Source organism: Brassica rapa, chromosome A05 (genome assembly GCF_000309985.2).
Source record: "Brassica rapa cultivar Chiifu-401-42 chromosome A05, CAAS_Brap_v3.01, whole genome shotgun sequence".
NCBI lineage: Eukaryota > Viridiplantae > Streptophyta > Magnoliopsida > Brassicales > Brassicaceae > Brassica > Brassica rapa.
Window position 1 is genome coordinate 26,812,107 of NC_024799.2, and position 20,354 is coordinate 26,832,460.

Here is a 20,354-nt window from a genome sequence, read left to right on the forward strand (position 1 = left end):
AAATTAATTGACAAAAAAATAAAACGATGCCCATCTACCATGATATAGAGTTTGATATACATTAATATAAATGTAGAATATGTTTAGAAATTTTAAAAATACACTAAAGATCATAAGCTTCAGTATATAAAACATTTACCGAAAAACTCAATATTTTCGTAGGGGGTAACTCATAGATTTTGAGAAAAATTCAAAAATATGAAAATTCTGTTTTAATGCATAGTTGCATCCTTTACTAACATACGATGAATGTTAAAGAGGTTTGGAACTTTTGTTGTATCCGTTTTTCTAGAGAATAGCAATTTTATAGTGGTTAGTCCACAAATTTTGGGAGTATTATGAAGGTTTACTAAATTAATTGACAAAAAAATAAAACGATGCCCATCTACCATGAAATAGAGTTTGATATACATTAATACAAATGAAGAATGTGTTTATAAATTTTAAAACAACACTAAAGATCATAGGCTTCATTATATAGAACATTTACCGAAAAACTCAATATTTTCGTAGGGGGTAACTCATAGATTTTGAGAAAAATTCAAAAATATGAAAATTCTGTTTTAATGCATAGTTGCATCTTTCACTAACATATGATGAATGTTAAAGAGGTTTGGAACTTTTGTTGTCTCCGTTGCTCTAGAGAATATCGATTTTATAGTGGTTAGTCCACTAATTTAGGGAGTATTTTGGAATTTTACTAAATTAATTGACAAAAAATTGAAACGATGCCCATCTACCATGAAATAGAGTTTGGTATACATAAATACAAATGTAGAATGTGTTTAGAAATTTTAAAAATACACTAAAGATCATAAGCTTCAGTATATTAAACATTTACCGAAAAACTCAATATTTTAAGACGGTTAACTCATAGATTTTGAAAAAAATTTCAAAAATATGAAAATTCTGTATTAATGCATAGTTGCATCCTTCACTAACATATGATGAATGTTAAAGAGGTTTGGAACTTTTGTTGTCTCCGTTTTTCTAGAGAATAGCAATTTTATAGTGGTTAGTCCACAAATTTTGGGAGTATTATGAAGGTTTACTAAATTAATTGACAAAAAAATTAAAACGATGCCCATCTACCATGAAATAGAGTTTGATATACATTAATATAAATGTAGAATGTGTTTAGAAATTTTAAAAATACACTAAAGATCATAAGCTTCAGTATATAAAACATTTACCGAAAAACTCAATATTTTCGTAGGGGGTAACTCATAGATTTTGAGAAAAATTCAAAAATATGAAAATTCTGTTTTAATGCATAGTTGCATCCTTCACTAACATATGATGAATGTTAAAGAGGTTTGAAACTTTTGTTGTCTCCGTTTTTCTAGAGAATAGCAATTTTATAGTGGTTAGTCCACAAATTTTGGGAGTATTATGAAGGTTTACTAAATTAATTGACAAAAAAAATAAAACGATGCCCATCTACCATGAAATAGAGTTTGATATACATTAATACAAATGAAGAATGTGTTTATAAATTTTAAAACAACACTAAAGATCATAGGCTTCATTATATAGAACATTTACCGAAAAACTCAATATTTTCGTAGGGGGTAACTCATAGATTTTGAGAAAAATTCAAAAATATGAAAATTCTGTTTTAATGCATAGTTGCATCTTTCACTAACATATGATGAATGTTAAAGAGGTTTGGAACTTTTGTTGTCTCCGTTGCTCTAGAGAATATCGATTTTATAGTGGTTAGTCCACTAATTTAGGGAGTATTATGGAATTTTACTAAATTAATTGACAAAAAATTGAAACGATGCCCATCTACCATGAAATAGAGTTTGGTATACATAAATACAAATGTAGAATGTGTTTAGAAATTTTAAAACAACACTAAAGTTCATAGGCTTCATTATATAGAACATTTACCGAAAAACACAATATTTTCGTAGGGGTTAACTCATAGATTTTGAGAAAAATTCAAAAATATGAAAATTATGTTTTAATGCATAGTTGCATCCTTCACTAACATATGATAAAGCTCAAAGTGGTTTGAAACTTTTGTTGTCTCCGTTTTTCTAGAGAATAGCAATTTTATAGTGGTTAGTCTACAAATTTTGGGAGTATTATGAAGTTTTACTAAATTAATTGACAAAAAAATTAAGACGATGCCCATCTACAATGAAATAGAGTTTGATATACATAAATACAAATTTAGAATGTGTTTAGAAATTTTGAAACAACACTAAAGATCTTAGACTTCATTATATAGAACATTTACCGAAAAACTCAATATTTTCGTAGGGGGTAACTCATAGATTTTGAGAAAAATTCAAAAATATGAAAATTCTTTTTTAATGCATAGTTGCATCCTTCACTAACATATGATGAATGTTAAAGAGGTTTGGAACTTTCGTTGTCTCCGTTGCTCTAGAGAATAGCGATTTTATAGTGGTTAGTCTACCAATTTAATAGTATTATGCAATTTTACTAAATTAATTGACAAAAAATCAAAACGATGCCCATCTACCATGAAATGGAGTTTGATATACATTAATACAAATTTAGAATGTGTTTAGAAATTTTAAAACAACGCTAACGATCATAAGATTCAGTATATTAAACATTTACCGAAAAACTTAATATTTTAAGAGGGGTTAACTCATAGATTTTGAAAAAAATTCAAAAATATGAAAATTCTGTATTAATGCATAGTTGCATCTTTCACTAACATATGATGAAGGTCAAAGATGTTTGAAACTTTTTTTGTCTCCGTTTCTCTAGAGAATAGCGATTTTATAGTAGTTAGTCTACCAATTAAGTAGTATTATGGAATTTTACTAAATTAATTGACAAAAAATTAAAACGATGCCCATCTACCATGAAATAGAGTTTGATATACATTAATATAAATGTAGAATGTGTTTAGAAATTTTAAAAATACACTAAAGATCATAAGCTTCAGTATATAAAACATTTACCGAAAAACTCAATATTTTCGTAGGGGGTAACTCATAGATTTTGAGAAAAATTCAAAAATATGAAAATTCTGTTTTAATGCATAGTTGCATCATTCACTAACATACGATGAATGTTAAAGAGGTTTGGAACTTTTGTTGTCTCCGTTTTTCTAGAGAATAGCAATTTTATAGTGGTTAGTCCACAAATTTTGGGAGTATTATGAAGGTTAACTAAATTAATTGACAAAAAAATTAAAACGATGCCCATCTACCATGAAATAGAGTTTGATATACATTAATACAAATGAAGAATGTGTTTATAAATTTTAAAACAACACTAAAGATCATAGGCTTCATTATATAGAACATTTACCGAAAAATTTAATATTTTCGTAGGGGGTAACTCATAGATTTTGAGAAAAAATCAAAAATATGAAAATTCTGTTTTAATGCATAGTTGCATCCTTCACTAACATATGATGAATGTTAAAGAGGTTTGGAACTTTTGTTGTCTCTATTGCTCTAGAGAATAGTGATTTTTATAGTGGTTAGTCCACTAATTTAGGGAGTATTATGGAATTTTACTAAATTAATTGACAAAAAAATTGAAACGATGCCCATCTACCATGAAATAGAGTTTGATATACATTAATACAAATGAAGAATGTGTTTATAAATTTTAAAACAACACTAAAGATCATAGGCTTCATTATATAGAACATTTACCGAAAAATTTAATATTTTCGTAGGGGGTAACTCATAGATTTTGAGAAAAAATCAAAAATATGAAAATTCTGTTTTAATGCATAGTTGCATCCTTCACTAACATATGATGAATGTTAAAGAGGTTTGGAACTTTTGTTGTCTCTGTTGCTCTAGAGAATAGTGATTTTTATAGTGGTTAGTCCACTAATTTAGGGAGTATTATGGAATTTTACTAAATTAATTGACAAAAAAATTGAAACGATGCCCATCTACCATGAAATAGGGTTTGATATACATTAATACAAATGTATAATGTGTTTATAAATTTTAAAACAACACTAAAGATCATAGGCTTCATTATATAGAACATTTACCGAAAAACTCAATATTTTCGTAGGGGGTAAACTCATAGATTTTGAGAAAAATTCAAAAATATGAAAATTCTGTTTTAATCCATAGTTGCATCTTTCACTAACATATGATGAATATTAAAGAGGTTTGGAACTTTTGTTGTCTCTGTTGCTCTAGAGAATAGCGATTTTATAGTGGTTAGTCTACCAATTTAGTGGTATTATGCAATTTTACTAAATTAATTGACAAAAAAATTAAAATGATGCCCATCTACCATGAAATAGAGTTTGATATACATTAATACAAATGTAGAATGTGTTTAGAAATTTTTAAACAATACAAAAGATCATAAGATTCAGTATGTTAAACATTTACCGAAAAACTCAATATTTTAAGAGGGGTTAACTCATAGATTTTGAGAAAAATTCAAAAATATGAAAATTATGTTTTAATGCATAGTTGCATCCTTCACTAACATATGATGAAGGTCAAAGATGTTTGAAACTTTTGTTGTCTCCGTTTCTCTAGAGAACAGCGATTTTATAGTGGTTAGTCCACCAATTAAGTAGTATTATGGAATTTTACTAAATTAATTGACAAAAAATTAAAACGATTCCCATCTACCATGAAATAGAGTTTGATATACATTAATACAAATGTAGAATGTGTTTAGAAATTTTAAAACAACACTAAAGATCATAAGCTTTAGTATATAAAACATTTACCGAAAAACTCAATATTTTCGTAGGGGTTAACTCATAGATTTTGAGAAAAAATCAAAAATATGAAAATTCTATTTTAATGCATAATTGCATCCTTCACTAACATATGATGAAGGTCAAAGTGGTTTGAAACTTTTGTTGTCTCCGTTTTTCTAGAGAATAGCAATTTTATAGTGGTTAGTCCACAATTTTTGGGAGTATTATGAAGGTTTACTAAAATAATTGACAAAAAAATTAAAACGATGCCCATCTACCATGAAATATAGTTTGATATACATTAATACAAATGAAGAATGTGTTTATAAATTTTAAAACAACACTAAAGATCATAGACTTCATTATATAGAACATTTACCGAAAAACTCAATATTTTCGTAGGGGGTAACTCATAGATTTTGAGAAAAATTCAAAAACATGAAAATTCTGTTTTAATGCATAGTTGCATTCTTCACTAACATATGATGAATGTTAAAGAGGTTTGGAACTTTTGTTGTCTCTGTTGCTCTAGAGAATAGCGATTTTATTGTGGTTAGACCACCAATTTATTAGTGGTTAGACTGCCAATTTATTAGTGGTTAGTCCACCAATTATTGTGGTTAGACTACCAATTTAATAGTTTTATGTAATTTTACTAAATTAATTGACAAAAAATTATAACGATACCCATCTACCATGAAAGAGAGTTTTATGTACAATAATACAAATGTAGAATGTGTTTTGAAATTTTAAAACAACACTAAAGATCATAGACTTCAGTATATAGAACATTTACCGAAAAACCCAATATTTTCGTAGGGGTAAACTCATAGATTTTAAGGAAATTTCGAAAATATGAAAATTATGTTTTAATGCATAGTTGCATCCTTCACCAACATATGATGAAGGTCAAAGAGGTTTGGAACTTTTGTTGTCTCCGTTGCTCTAGAGAATGGCGATTTTATTGTGGTTAGTCCACCAATTTAGTAGTATTATGGAATTTTACTAAATTAATTGACAAAAAATTAAAAATGTCCTTCTACCATGAAATAGAGTTTGATGTACATTAATACAAATGTAGAATGTGTTTAGAAATTTTAAAACAGCACTAAAGATCATAAGCTTCAGTATATTAAACATTTACCGAAAAACTCAAATTTTTCGTATGACTCATAGATTTTGAGAAAAATTCAAAAATATGAAATTTGGTTTTAATGCATAGTTGTATCATTTACTAACATATGATGAAGGTCAAAGAGGTTTGGAACCTTTGTTGTCTCCGTTTTTCTAGAAAATAGCGATTTTATTGTGGTTAGTCCACCAATTTAAGGAGTATTATAAAGTTTTACTAAATTAATTGACAAAACAAATTAAAACGATACTCATCTACCATGAAATAGAGTTTGATATAGATTAATACAAATGTAGAATGTGTTTAGAAATTTTAATACAACACTAAAGATCATGGGCTTCATTTTATAGAACATTTACCGAAAAACTCAATATTTTCGTAGGAATTAACCTCTATGAAAAGTTTTCTAAATGTTTTTAAACTTAAAATATGTATATATCCAAACTATTATTTTATGTTTTAAAAAGTATTTAGAAAATATTTAACTTTAGTTTCTATATTTTTATTTACGTAACTAATATATTATTATATAATAAAATTAATTCATTTATTAACCCGCGGTTCAACCGCGGTCGTACAAATGACTCGGCGACCCGGTAAGTCGTCCGGTTCGATGTCCGGGTCGGGTTTAAAAACATTGGTCAAAAGGGTTAATAAATGGATATAGCATTAGATGATGATCAACTAGAACTATAAGATCACTCTTATCCTAGCACAGTTCTCATCGATTGGTTTCCTATGTTTGTCTATATAAACCTTATTAATTTTCGAGAAGAAATGTTTGATGCGGAACCAAGAGAGTGAGATCTCGAAATCGAATATATAATGGGATTCAAAATTCTCAAAGATTCCAACAATTTATATGGACCACTTGTCATATTTTTGTTTGAGCTTCATAATAATTTCTTAATCTAGAATTCTTTTATTGGTTTACTTACAAAACACCGAACTGAAGGAAGAAATATTGGCACAGAAGAAGTAGAAGTGAACAAAACTAGGTCTGAAGAAAATTAATAAATGCTTAAGAGTAAATAAAATATTTAAACATGAAAATAATTTGATATTTTATCCAAAAAAAAAAATTGATAAGAAAAATGAATGACTTACAAAACACCAAACTAAGACGAAGAAATATTGGTAAAGAGGATTGTTAAAGATGAACACAAGAAAAGTGTTGAACACCTTCCTCTCCTTTCAAACTCCTTAACCAAAAGTACTTTTTCCATCTTCTTTGCGTTTTTCTCTCTGTCTCTCTTTTTTTCTGTTCCATCAGATCATTCATAAAGCCAATCCAGCCACCAGGTGACTTTCCTCGATCGATCCTTAATCACCATCTTGAGGCAAGACCATGAATGTTGAGGTACGGTCAAGAGTCTTTGACCAAGAAGCTGGCTCAACTCTTTCTTCGTTGAGAGATGGTGATCTGTCTACACAAAGACTGTTTCGGTGTATCCCTTATGAATTAGATCTCAATCCCCTACGCATTGTAAGCTTGATATCATCTAGACATATACACATATATTACATACACAAAAACTAATAAGAAAATGCTAATATTTTGATCCAGTTTCCATATGTTTATATATATTATACACTTTATATCTTAGTTATCCTATAAAAACTAAAAGTGTCGTTATATCACATATTTGTGCTGAAACATAAAACTAAATAATGTCATTGTTACAAATAAAATAAATGTATTAATATAGAAATGCTTCTTCTTTTTTTGACATCAATAGAAATGCTTATTTATCTGAAATAACGCGTAGGTAATAGCGGAATTGGTGGGGACGTTCATTCTAATGTTCAGCGTGTGTGGGGTCATTAGCAGTACTCAGTTGTCCGGTGGTCATGTCGGACTGCTAGAGTACGCCGCGACGGCTGGTCTATCGGTGGTTGTCGTAGTTTATTCCATCGGACACATCTCCGGCGCCCATCTCAACCCTTCCATCACCATTGCTTTCGCACTCTTCGGTGGATTTCCATGGTCTCAGGTACTATTCAGGCCTCCATATACCCTCTTACATTAGACGTTTGACCTACTATTTCACATGCAAACGCAAACGCAGGAACCAGCCGCAGTTTCTAATAGTCAATACCTTTAAATAAAAGTCACCGCTTCAATATAAAACAAATAGCATATAGTAGCTCTTGAACGTGCAGTTGTTATCGCCAGGTTCCGTTATATATAATGGCGCAAACGCTGGGGGCAACGGCGGCAACGTTAGCTGGGGTGTCAGTTTACGGAGTAAACCCTGACCTAATGATAACAAAACCTGCGTTAAGCTGCGTTTCTGCGTTTTTCGTTGAACTTGTTGCTACGAGCATTGTCGTGTTTCTAGCATCCGCGTTGCATTGTGGTCCTCATCAAAATGTAAGTGACCAGATCAAAAGACTGCTGAGTTCAATGAAATAGTACTGTGATCCATGCGGTGTTGAGAAAAGTACATACTGTATGCTTTCAAAATCCACATTCTCCACTTAAAGAAGTGTATGTTAATGTTATTTAGTTTTCTTTTTGTATATATACAGTCGAGTAACTTGACGGGGTTAGTGATTGGAGCAGTCATATCCCTTGGGGTGCTTATTACCGGGTACCAATATGTTTTTGTTGTTTGTGTGATGTATTTGCGTTTGCATGTGACGTTACATTAATTGGCATTTTGTGTTTGTGTACATTTATAACTAAAAAATTTGTATTAAAAACTTTATTTTTCAATATAGAGTCGAATACAATGCTAAAAGGGTTTTTTCATGTACGATATGGTCAGACCGATTTCAGGAGGATCGATGAACCCAGCACGATCACTTGGACCGGCGGTGGTGGCATGGGATTTTGAGTACATATGGGTTTACATGACTGCTCCAGTGATCGGAGCCATCATGGGGGTTTTGACATACAGAACAATTAGCCTCAAAAGCAGGCCTTCTCCACACTCCCCTCCGGTCTCTTCGCTTTTACGCTAACTATTCAGCTCAAAGCCTACAGTATCTAATTAAGTTAACCTTAATTACTCTACTAATAAACACTTTTACTCTACGTTTAATGTAGTCCATTATGTCTATATTGGACCTCGATTGAGACTACTACTAAATTCTAATGTTGCTTGGATATTCATATTTTACAAGAATCCATTTATATGCATGAAAGCATTTTTCTTATTTTAGAATATATATGATATAAGAGCATTTGTATAAAAATTGACATATTTATGAATGAGAATGATATGCAGAAGGTAGGCAAATGAAAACATAGAGCATCTTATATATTTTTATAAATGACAAGAAATCCATATCAAATATTTAAATTAAACGATACCAAGAAACATAAACGAGACAATAATACAAAATATTTATTACCTTATCTAAAAACTTAGTGGCCGCAGCCTCTACGACTTGGACCAGAAACTAACTTACGACCTTGTTCTTGTAGTTCCCAAACTTGTTTCTTGAAGCTTCACCAATCACACTCATTCTCATTGTCTTCTCTGAAACTTCTCCACAAGGACCACAACCATGATAAGTAGCCATGGAAAGGGAGCACGTAAAAAGTAAGTGATCCAGAAGAACACAACTTTAAGAAGCTTCTTCATATCCATCTTCCTGCTATGTATCGACTACGTGTTCAACTCTTCTCAACAATGATCAATCATATATGAATGTTTATAGATTTTTTTTTTTGTTTCTACGTGAGTTATTGCATATTTTGCTGAGTGAGTGAGTAGTCCATGAATAGTATGTTTTAGGTTGCTGTATTGTATTTAGTTCTATTTCAGAATTTCTAATTTAAGAAGAAAAGTAAAATCTCATTAATTCATAATGTGCCTGAGTCTGATTTTATAACTTTAAACCACGTGTTTTAGGTAGACTGTATACTAGTTTTCGACTAAATATACAGATTTAGATGGTGATTTCTACAAATTGTTCAATCATAAGAAGCCATTATTAAGATAGTATGAGACCAACTTGAGTGAAAGTTATCTAGTTTCTCTTCTCTTTTTAATAGTTATAAATAATTCTGAGAACTGTACGTAATACTTGGATGAGAACATTAATGTTATGGGTGGGAATATTTATAGAGAAGTAAATTGTATTAATAATCTGATCGCTCATATTGTAAAAGTAGACAATCTTGGAAAATGAGAATAGAGCATACTAAAATATGCATGCACTCTTGCGAGTATGGATAGTAATTGCTAAATTAGAATTATGCAACCCATTGCCCACACCGTTGTCAGACAAAGCCTCAGGGGAAGCAGAAATGCTGAGAGAAAAGGAGGCTCTTTCATATGTTATCTATCCACCACTTTTATGAAGTGAAAATTGAGTAGTAATCCCTTGTGTTGAAATTGGGCATTGAGATCCGACCTCTACTCTGTCATTACTTTAGGATTTTGGGAAAATCAATACAAAAAGTAAAGGAAGAAAACTTTAGATCATTGCTTAAGAAAAGTACCGACGATGCTTTTTGCATCTATTATTATTAACATCAAAATCAAATACATTATTGAGCTTCACCAATACGCAATATCCTCTCCTTTTCTTCTCTATGCTTCCGTGATCCATTGTCCCGAAGAAAAAATGACATGTGATGTGTTACAAAACCTTAAGACAAATGGCATGGACAATTTCAAGCTTCTTCAAATTAATATTTTAGTTGTGTAAAATATATTATTTTTAGAATTATTCCATCTCATTTGGGAGAATCAATCACTCATGAATTAACAAAATTATAATAGGTGTTTGGATATTAAAAATATGTGTATAAACAAAAAAAACTAAATCTACAATGAGTTATATAATTTTAACAGAAATGTGACCTTAACTTGAAAGGTACATAAATAAATTATTATTTGTTCCTTTTTGATGAAAAATTATCATTTATTCTTATTATGTGGCTTTTTCTGTTTTGTCCATTTTGTTTATGTTAAATTTCCAGAAATAGCAAAAACTCAAAACAAATAAACATATTTTCGGAGATATTGGTATAAATAAAACAATTTCATAAGCTAGTAACGCGATCCCACCATTACCAAAGGTGATGGATTCAGGAAGATGATAAGGCGAAGGAGTGATATGTGATAAGGATAGAACTAGAAATAGAATGGAGGAGAAATGATTGATGCTTAACGCTCTTGATTATTATTACATTATCTTAAATTGGTCCCTACACCAATTATTTCACATACATATTTTCCTCGTTAAACTAACACTATATGAGTTACACCCTAATAATAGTACTCTTTCAATAATGTTAGGTATGGTGTAGCAAACTAGTGTATAACTAATTTTATAATAGTTTTAGGTTGGGCATACCAAACTATATGTTTATGTAGTTTAGCTACTCAAAAGTCGTTTTTAATTAGATATCAGTGTTGGGTTTTGGTGTTTTCAAATAAGAATATCACTGAGTTATAGAATTTGGGTTCAATAAGGTTCAAGTTTTGAGTATGTATCAACAGCCTCTATTTGTTGAATTGCTACTCTTCATCCTCCAACTACCTCTATTTGCTACATTAATTCACCTTGTAAATGCTTATCTAAATTATTAGAAAAGGGTCAAAGGCGACAAATCTCTTTCAATAACCTTTGTTCACGCTGTATTACAAAAAAAAAAACCTTGTTCACGCTTGTATTTAAAACAAATTGTTTGGCAAAAAGCTTGAGACCGTTGGCTATCAAACGTCAAGGCGGGGGCCTACGTGGGGTTACCGATCTTTGGACTATACGGGCCATATTGTAATAACAAATGCTTAATTGCTTGGTTAGTGAGTTGTGTATTGTATTCTATTAACTTCGATTACTATTAAGCTGGCACCCTACGACAAAGTAATAGTAATATATTTTGATTACTAAAAATCGAAAACAGATAGGATCTTTAACCGTATTTCAATGATTCAATTTAAAATATATTTGATTTTAATAAAATGATTATTCTTCTAAAACTAAACTAAGTTGTGGAAGCACCGTAGCTTATTGGTTAAGGTTTAAAAAAGCTTCTACACCCAGGTCTGGGGTTCGAATCCCAGAATATGCAGATTACAGGAAATTCAGGTTTCAAGTCCCGGAGAGAGCGGTTTATTAAACAATTATGCAGACTACAGAAGAAAGGCTTGCAAGGGATCTTCAACATGGTGCAAGTAAATCTGGTCAGGCGTAGATCTTCATAGGACGGCTCAAGTGATGCAGTTAGGCGTAGGTCTTCATAAGGCAGGTAGTATTGTCGGTTGTCGAATCGTCTATGTAATCTTTCCTATATCATAATTGTAAAATCATAATAAATCAGCGTTAAAAAAAAAAAAAACTAAACTAAGTTCGACTCAAATGAAAAACATATAGACTGTATGTACAAAAAAATTTTAGGAATGTAAAACATATTTGACTAAAATCTAGATTCAAATAAATAATAAATAAAAACACTAAACCGTTCTATACTAACCTCGGTCATATTATGCTTGACTGCTTGTTAATCTTATATAGGAAAAATATCAAACCAAATCCTGGACTAAACACACAATTAACAAAAACTTGTCATTACTGCTTGTAGATTTGCAAGAATATTTGTCTTGTTGAACTTGTGACAACTGTATTTACTCTCTTATACTGCATCTAGTCATATTATTTAGCTGTTGACTTCTTAAATAGTTTTGAACATTCACATTCATATTTTAAAAAAAAAAATCCAAACTTACCACATTAGCACATATTTACTTCCATTATTCAATGAGAAAATAACCAATCTCCCTAAATTGAATTAATTAATTTTTTGGATTTTTGTTAAAGAAGAAATAAATGAATCAATATTTCAACACCCACGATTCTCAACCAATAGCCACTCGTCTTCCCCTCTCCTTGTCGAATGTGAACACAAAAAGACAACAAGAGAAAGTTGAGACTTTTCTTTTCTACTTCCTCTTGTCTGGATTCGAACCGAATCGCCATTGTTGTTGCTACCAATACAAAAAACCTCCTCTTTGGTCTCTCTTCTTCTTCTCCTTTCTGACAAAACCCAAACTTTTTTTCTCAGAAAAGAGAAAAAAAGATTTAAACTTTCCAACAAAAACATTCATCTCGTTTCCTTGACACATGTGTTTCGCATCATTCGTCATAATTATATAAAAAAAAAAAGAAGAAGACGAAACTGACTTACCAAGCAAAGGAGCCACTTCAGCCATTAACAATCCTCAACATGCTTCTTCTTCATTCGCCACCATCATCATCTCCCTCTTATTGAATTCTCAAAACCTGCTTTATCAAATTCAAGACAAACCCACCAGATGTCTAAGAACTCACTAGCTGAAGAACACGAAGAAGCAAAGCCAATCTCAGAAGCCTTGAAGAGATTCAAGAGGTCGAGACTCGTCCTCGAGCCGTCGCTAGGAGTGTTGGGGTTCTTCTTAGTCGGTCTCTGTCTCGTATGGAGCTTCTTCTACTTCGATTACAGAAGCGCGGCGAAAAGATACAACCTTTCTGATAAATCAGACAGATTCGTTTGGCTCAAACTCGAAAACAACAAGAGTAGTACTACTATTAGTTCAAACAGAGTTGGGTTTCTAGAAGAGAGTGGAGATAAGTGCGATGTCTTCGACGGAGACTGGGTCTGGGACGAGTCTTATCCTCTGTATCGATCCAAAGATTGTAGATTTCTCGATGAAGGGTTTAGGTGTAGCGAGTTTGGTAGGTCTGATTTGTTTTATACTCAGTGGAGATGGCAACCGAAGCACTGTAATTTGCCTAGGTGAGAGAGAAATACTCTGTTTTGCTTTTGTCTCTCTGTTCTTACTCTGTTTCTGCTCTATAGAGACTGAAACCAAAAGGGTTAATTGAATCTTAGATTAGAGAAGTGAGAGCTTGTTTGAGTTTTTTTTGTTTGTTGTTCTTGCTTTGATGTCGTTGTCTTTGGTCTCTTTCTCCAGTTGTGTCCGAAAGTCACGGCTTACTCTGCTTTGTCTCTCTGTTTTTTTACTCTGTTCTTACTACTACGACTCAAATTGTTTGTTCTAGAGATTATAGATGGTTAATTGAATCTTGTTTGTTCTCTATAAACTTTTGAAAGTCAGAGTTTGTTTGAGTTTTTTTGTTTGTTGTCGTTGTCTATGGTCTCTTTCTCCAGTTGTGTCCGAAAGTCACGGCTTAAGATAAGATCAATCTTGGGGTCAGCTCTGTTTTTTTATCTCGTGAACAAAGTCATCATCTTTAGCTGTTAAAGCTAGTACCTTTTTGTTCTCTTCTTCTCATTGATTTGATCTTTAAAATTGTCTCTTTAATCTGTTGAATTATGTCAGATTTGATGCTAAACTGATGCTGGAGAAACTAAGGGACAAGAGGCTTGTCTTTGTTGGAGACTCAATAGGAAGGAACCAATGGGAGTCTCTTCTCTGTCTACTCTCTTCTGCTGTCAAGAACGAGAGTTCGGTCTACGAAGTGAATGGGAGTCCCATCACAAAGCACACAGGTTACTTAGTGTTCAGATTCAAGGACTACAACTGCACGGTGGAGTACTACAGATCACCATTCTTGGTTCCTCAAGGCAGACCACCGAGAGGTTCACACAAGAAGGTTAAAACAGCTTTGAAGCTGGACACTATGGAATGGACTTCTAGCAAGTGGAGAGGTGCGGATGTTTTGGTGTTTAATACGGGGCATTGGTGGAACTATGGGAAGACTATTAGAACGTGAGTTTCTATCATCATCTTCTAGCGTTTTATTTTGATTCTTTTTTTCTAGTGACTAAAATCTTGAAATGATGTTACAGGGGATGTTACTTTCAAGAAGGAGGAGAAGTGAAGTTGAAGATGAATGTGGATGATGCGTATAAGCGAGCTTTGGAGACGGTTATGAAATGGATACAGACCGAGGTTGATTCGAACAGAACTCGAGTCTTCTTTCGAACGTTCGCCCCTGTGCACTTCAGGTTTGTATAGTTAGACTTATATCTAGAGCTGGGATTTTGAACCGAACCGAATAGTTAGGTTAGGAGTTGGATTCGATTCGGTAGTTTTTTTTTTACGTTCGGTTTTTGGTTCGGTTCGGTAATTGGTTACTTCGGTTTTGTTAAAAAAAATACTATTACCAAACAAAACCAAAAACCCAAACCGAACTAACTAATTTTCAAATCAAACTAACCGAAATAACTGAACTAACCAAATTTAATCAAAGTTATCCGAAATTTTAACAAAATTAAATTAAAATATAACCGAAATCAAAGATTTCAGTAGGATTTTCAAAAACCGAATTAACTGAATGCCGAAACACACTGAACCGAATTTTATTTGAGATTAATTTGGTAAGATTTATGTTTGAACCGAACTAACAAAAACCAAACTACCTAAACCCTTATAACTCCTTGTAATAAATTCAGTTGCTTGTTTTGGTTTTAGTTTCAATTTGTGCGCTGCTTCGTTGTATGAAAACAGGGGAGGAGATTGGAGAACGGGAGGAACATGTCACATGGAGACATTACCTGAGATTGGAACCACCTCATTGGTTTCATCAGAGACATGGGATCAGTTAAAGATCCTAGGAGATGCGTTATCACATCACTCCAATGGATCAGAAACCGTTAAGTTGAAAGCGTTGAACATTACAGCAATGTCTGCTCAAAGAAAAGATGGTCACCCGTCGATTTACTATCTCGGCTCTCTTGGTCCCGCACCGCTTCATCGCCAAGACTGTAGCCACTGGTGCCTTCCCGGTGTTCCTGACACGTGGAATGAGCTCATGTATGCGTTGTTTATGAAACAAGAAGCTTCTTCTTCTAGAAGAGTCAAGGAAGCAAATGTCACAGTGTCATGACGTTGGATAGAACAAGGGGAACAAACAACAAGCTCTTGTTTCTTCTGCACTTGGTGTTTTCTTGGAGATGCTAAGCTCAAAAGATCTCAAAGGGTTTGTGATTTTTTTGTTGATGGAGGGATTAGTTTTTCATTGGATGGGAATATGTAATTAGGTTGATAATCTTTGTAAAGATTAAAATCTCGAACGATATTAAAGTTTCATACACAAAGATTGAGTTACCTCACATAAATTACATTTTTCTGGGGAAAGACCGCAAATATTGTAAAGATCAGGGCAAGTTTTACAATTATTTAAAGTAATAGATGTGGTTGCAAGAAAGATGATATACTAAGGTATTTTTCTTGGGCCTAGCCCACAATTTATGAAGTTCTTAAGATCCACTACATCTATTGTTGGCTCATGAAACAATGTTCAAACTCAACATTTGTTCTTGAAAACATTATTTCAAGATGTGAACTGATTACAAGAACAGATAAGGATTCTGTCCGGATCATGTTGATCTGTGTCCGGTAAATCTTTTGTTGAGATACGACTAAGGGGTGCATGTATCCTCTCTGGCCACTTCCTTTTGTTGAGAAAGGTGTTTCTTTTACGTGCGGTCATAACAAGTGACATGCATATGCGTTGTATTAACAAAGCTAGCTAGATTTAGATTTTCCACTTTACATGTATATATGTAGTTAATAAAAAATATTAATAGGTAGGTTTTGTTCTCTCTTGTAGACGAGTGCTTAATAATATCTTTCAAATCATACAACTAATTATACCGTTATTGATCATTTCAAACGAGACATGAATACCACTTCAGCCGCACGATCTTCCACCGGCACAACATCCTTACCCTACTCGATGACTACTTTTTAAAAAGAGTGTTTGTTGTATCATCAATGTATTCCATTAAATGCACCAAACTTCTTTTTATGGATAAGTTTTATGTTTGTTTTTTCGTATAGTATAATAATAATTAATAATAATTATCACAAAGCGGCCTTTTAAGTGAATCTAGTCATTAATTATGATTCGCAAAGGACAAGTCGGTGAGGGCTAAAAAATAACCCAAGTCGGTGATCGTGACATGACATGAGCCTTAGCAAGAAGCTCGTGAGTGTTCTGAGATTGCAAATTCTCCAAGTGATTCTCTTCTCAGATACCCATATCTCTTTCAAATTACGTTGGTCGTTTGGGGATGGTGGAGTAAACATAGAGATAAAAGTACTTTTTTCTTGGTAAACATAGAGATAAAACTTACTTCACTTTGGTCTGCAATTTATTAGATTTGATTTTTCCGGGGCTTATCTGGTGATGTATGCAAGTTGGATGTGTAGGTGTAGGGTAGAGTATAGCTTATCTATGACACAACCTTGTGGTGTTCTATTATTTGCTCTTTTTAATATTATGTGGGTGTAAATGATGTAAACACACATCCAAATTCGGATAAGTTTCTCTTATTGTATTACAATATTATACGTTCAAGTTATATACTTACCATGTATTTTAGTTAGAGTCAAGAAGCACTCGTAGTCCAATAGGGATCACTTGTTAATTATCTATGTACATATTCTCACTTTAATGGTTTACTCATACGCATGAGTGAACATAGCGTATAAAAGATATAGATACAAAAAGTCAGTACTAACGAACATAGCGTCTAAATTCAGTCTTAATAGTCATAGATGTTATATGACGACAGTAAAATTGAAGAGATTAGTGTAAAATTCTAATATTCCAGCCGTAGACGAAAACTATTTGAAATATGTATTATTAAGTAACTATTGAGTATTATATAAAGAAATGGAGAACGACTCGTAAAACCTTGACTTGAAATCGTTAGTTCTAAGCCAGGGTTCTAAGTAACCAATCTGACCGGTGTGCGACCCCGCTTCCATAACAGTAATAGTATCAACAAAACTCCAACCGAATCAAATCATGTAGATAGATTCCTTCTTTGTTTTCTTCTTTCTCCTTATCTTCACAAAATATATATTCTTAATGTTCGTAATTGTCCACTTCAGATGCGACTCACCCGTGAGTTTCCTCATAATTCAGTTCACCAACTATCCAATCCTCACATCATAGCATCCTCAATTTCGTAACTATGTGTTCTTTGAGTAATTTGAATGAGCAGTTTTAGATAAACAACGAAGTGCTACAAATTAGCAGTTTGACAACCTTGTTTCTATATATTAGGTGAATCATATTCGTTGAAGAAAAGTTTGAAAATATTTTCTTCATGAGGCCAACAACGAACCATCAACGTATTTTTAGTTCAGAAGCTAAATAAGGTTACTACTTTATTCTCCTAACATGTTGAATGTCGATAAATAGTTAAAACAAATCAAATGTGACCCCACGGTTTCATATAGTTTGGTATATGCATATTGGTCACCCATTGTGGACATGTGCTCTCGTTTTTTTATTGGATGTAAAATGCAAATGGCCGCAAAAATACACCTTCTTATAATAAAGTTTTTTTTTTTTTTTTTTTTTTTTTTGGTGTAATTCTTATAATAAAGTTAAGACTAACATTTGAAGCAACCATGCTCCATGCAGTCTCAAGGTTTTTATACGGCGAATATAAAAGTTAATAAAAATTTGGAAAAACGAAAATATATTTATTCGCAGATGTATTATGGTATTACATATATAATTTTTTAGAAAAGCTAAGAAAATCATAGAATAATTCAAGTTTTTAATACCAAAACTGATTTCTCTTTTTCTAAACATTTTCTTAGATCAAACACGCACACAGTTGCCCACACTTTTGGATTCACAAGTCTAATAGAGTTTTAGTGTTTTTTTTTTACGCAGGTCATTTACTAATTATATTTTCTTTTCATTTCCTAATTATATTACGAGGGGAAGTATATATGATTATTATTATCTTTTTGTATCTAAAAATATTGACTAAGAAAGTCATTGGATAAGGTAGGTATAGGAGTTCCATCCATAAGTGGAGATCATTTGAACTATAAACTTTGAGCCATACAAGAAAATGAAGTTCGATTTAGACGCTAGAGTGAGAGGGATGGGTTTTGTGGATGAGATTTTATAATTTTATCATGTATAATGAAAAATATAAGTTGAGATAGATATGGGTGTTTTGTTCTTGTTGTGAGTTGTGAACTTTTGATTTAATATCCTAAGGATTTGCAAGTAGTAGCATCATTGTGCAAACCTTCCTTCGTGATCCATTTATGTGTGGGGACTTACTTTTGCCAGATTAGATTGCATTATATATTTCTCCTATCTTTACTTTGGTCCCACTCTCCCACATGCACTTCTCTCTCTAGCCTTTCTCTCTCTCACCCTCAACATCTTTGCCTATTTATGCCACCCTTTGAACATTCCTCCTCACAACTCCAACAATATTTTTTAGAAAACACTTCTTCCTACAGCCAACAAAAGGCTAGTTGAGAGAGTCTACTAGAAAGATTAGATATATGGCCATGGAAGTGGCTATGGACCTTGAACTTGATGATGATGTCTTCTATGCAGACATAAGCAAGCAAATCAATCTCTTAATCACAGATGAAGATGAACAGAACCCTATCTCACTTTCCTCTCCTATCTCATTCCAGGTTTGTTAAAATTAACCCTTCTCTTTCTTGATTAGTGAATATAATAGTTATTGATAATGGAAATCAAAAACAGGGTTTGTTCAGAGAAAACTACCAAGCATCAGCAACACCATATATGATGTACCATGAGCAGAATTACAACCAAGTTAGAGAGAGCAAAGGGACAGGAGTGTTCATCCCAAGATGTTCTCAGCCAAGAAGGAGACAACATAATCATCCTCATCAGAAGAAGCAAGGGAGATTCGGTTCCCTCACCCCCAAGCAACAGTATCCTCATCATGTTTATGACAACAACTCCACAACTTTCAACAACAACCAAGAAAGCATCACCCTACATCATGCAGCTTTTACTAACCAAAGAAGAACCTACAGAGATGCAGCATCTCTCTTCACTTAAGTCTCAATCAAGATTCAAGACATGGATTTGTGTCATTAATTTCATATTATATATTGATTATTGATATTTATAGATTTTGTGTTTGTAAAATCAGCAAATAATAAGAATGAAGGAGTAATCATCAATCTAAAGGGATTTGGTGTGATTTATGCAAATTGTCTAGAGAGATTAATTCACTTACTCTTACCGTGCATACCACCTTTTCTAATTGTTTCAAGTCAAGTGAATAATAAACCTAATGAAACTAGTCCTATATTATCAATAGAGGAATTAAACTGGATCAGGACAGGTCTCATGTGAGATTGGAAAATCTTCTATGCCAGGTCCATAACCAATCAATCTCTTAGGGACCGCAGTTATACAGTTATGTTGGCAACAATGTTTGAATAGACAAAAGTCAGATCTAAAGAGGAAAAAGACTGTCACAGACTTGCTTGCACCCACATGCCCATCACTCTCCTTTCTATCAAATTGTTTTAGTTATTTATTTAAAAGACAAAGAATTATATGTATATTCTCTAATATAATACTCGAGAAATCACAGTTTAGACATTTGTATGGAGCAGAGCTGTATGTTTTCCTGTCAACTAGCTGTAAATTTTGCACAAAAAGTTCAAAACGTCAAGTAAGACTAAGCATCAATATGTGAAAGTATTAACTCAAACCTGTCTCCTTGCAAGTTGGAGACTACGAATTCAACCTTTCTGAATCCCTAAGATACGTAGTCACGTTCTACCCTTCTCTTATGGGATCAGTTGCACAAAAAAA

At 32.5% G+C, this 20,354-nt stretch overlaps 5 protein-coding genes across 5 annotated transcripts; 3 read left to right on the forward strand and 2 right to left on the reverse strand.

Moving 5' to 3' along the window:
• The first annotated feature begins 6,959 nt into the window (after window positions 1-6,959).
• Window positions 6,960-8,975, forward strand: LOC103854453 (probable aquaporin NIP7-1). The gene is made up of 5 exons (XM_009131392.3): window positions 6,960-7,299; window positions 7,583-7,807; window positions 7,990-8,187; window positions 8,346-8,407; window positions 8,585-8,975. Exons 1-5 carry the CDS (start codon window positions 7,162-7,164, stop codon window positions 8,778-8,780), a joined length of 819 nt encoding a protein of 272 aa, XP_009129640.1. The 5' UTR covers window positions 6,960-7,161; the 3' UTR covers window positions 8,781-8,975.
• Window positions 8,976-9,176: 201 nt separating this feature from the next.
• On the reverse strand, window positions 9,177-12,234 carry LOC108870833. The gene is given in 3 exon segments (XM_033291014.1): window positions 9,177-9,239; window positions 9,242-9,362; window positions 9,365-12,234. Coding segments are annotated over 3 exon segments (222 nt in total). The 5' UTR covers window positions 9,413-12,234; the 3' UTR covers window positions 9,177-9,186.
• Window positions 12,235-12,485: 251 nt separating this feature from the next.
• LOC108870942 lies at window positions 12,486-12,914 on the reverse strand. Its single transcript, XM_018656925.2, is given in 2 exon segments — window positions 12,486-12,728; window positions 12,730-12,914. Coding segments are annotated over 2 exon segments (288 nt in total). The 5' UTR covers window positions 12,880-12,914; the 3' UTR covers window positions 12,486-12,590.
• LOC103854452 (protein trichome birefringence-like 10) lies at window positions 12,776-15,864 on the forward strand. The gene is made up of 4 exons (XM_009131391.3): window positions 12,776-13,551; window positions 14,099-14,488; window positions 14,569-14,727; window positions 15,230-15,864. Exons 1-4 carry the CDS (start codon window positions 13,091-13,093, stop codon window positions 15,606-15,608), a joined length of 1,389 nt encoding a protein of 462 aa, XP_009129639.1. The 5' UTR covers window positions 12,776-13,090; the 3' UTR covers window positions 15,609-15,864.
• Window positions 15,865-18,934: 3,070 nt separating this feature from the next.
• LOC103854451 lies at window positions 18,935-19,766 on the forward strand. The gene is made up of 2 exons (XM_009131390.3): window positions 18,935-19,189; window positions 19,263-19,766. The coding sequence occupies exons 1-2, from the start codon at window positions 19,052-19,054 to the stop codon at window positions 19,584-19,586; spliced, it is 462 nt and encodes a 153-aa protein (XP_009129638.1). The 5' UTR covers window positions 18,935-19,051; the 3' UTR covers window positions 19,587-19,766.
• Window positions 19,767-20,354: the final 588 nt, after the last annotated feature.

What these genes read in the sequence shown, in the direction of transcription:
- LOC103854453 (XM_009131392.3), top strand. Translation starts at nt 7,162, where the DNA reads ATGAATGTTGAGGTACGGTCAAGAGTCTTTGACCAAGAAGCTGGCTCA. An exon ending in ATCTCAATCCCCTACGCATT is followed by an intron (nt 7,300 to 7,582) that starts GTAAGCTTGATA and finishes AATAACGCGTAG; the next exon opens with GTAATAGCGGAATTGGTGGG. An exon ending in GTGGATTTCCATGGTCTCAG is followed by an intron (nt 7,808 to 7,989) that starts GTACTATTCAGG and finishes TGTTATCGCCAG; the next exon opens with GTTCCGTTATATATAATGGC.
- LOC103854452 (XM_009131391.3), top strand. Translation starts at nt 13,091, where the DNA reads ATGTCTAAGAACTCACTAGCTGAAGAACACGAAGAAGCAAAGCCAATC. An exon ending in AAGCACTGTAATTTGCCTAG is followed by an intron (nt 13,552 to 14,098) that starts GTGAGAGAGAAA and finishes GAATTATGTCAG; the next exon opens with ATTTGATGCTAAACTGATGC. An exon ending in TATGGGAAGACTATTAGAAC is followed by an intron (nt 14,489 to 14,568) that starts GTGAGTTTCTAT and finishes ATGATGTTACAG; the next exon opens with GGGATGTTACTTTCAAGAAG.
- LOC103854451 (XM_009131390.3), top strand. Translation starts at nt 19,052, where the DNA reads ATGGCCATGGAAGTGGCTATGGACCTTGAACTTGATGATGATGTCTTC. An exon ending in CCTCTCCTATCTCATTCCAG is followed by an intron (nt 19,190 to 19,262) that starts GTTTGTTAAAAT and finishes AATCAAAAACAG; the next exon opens with GGTTTGTTCAGAGAAAACTA.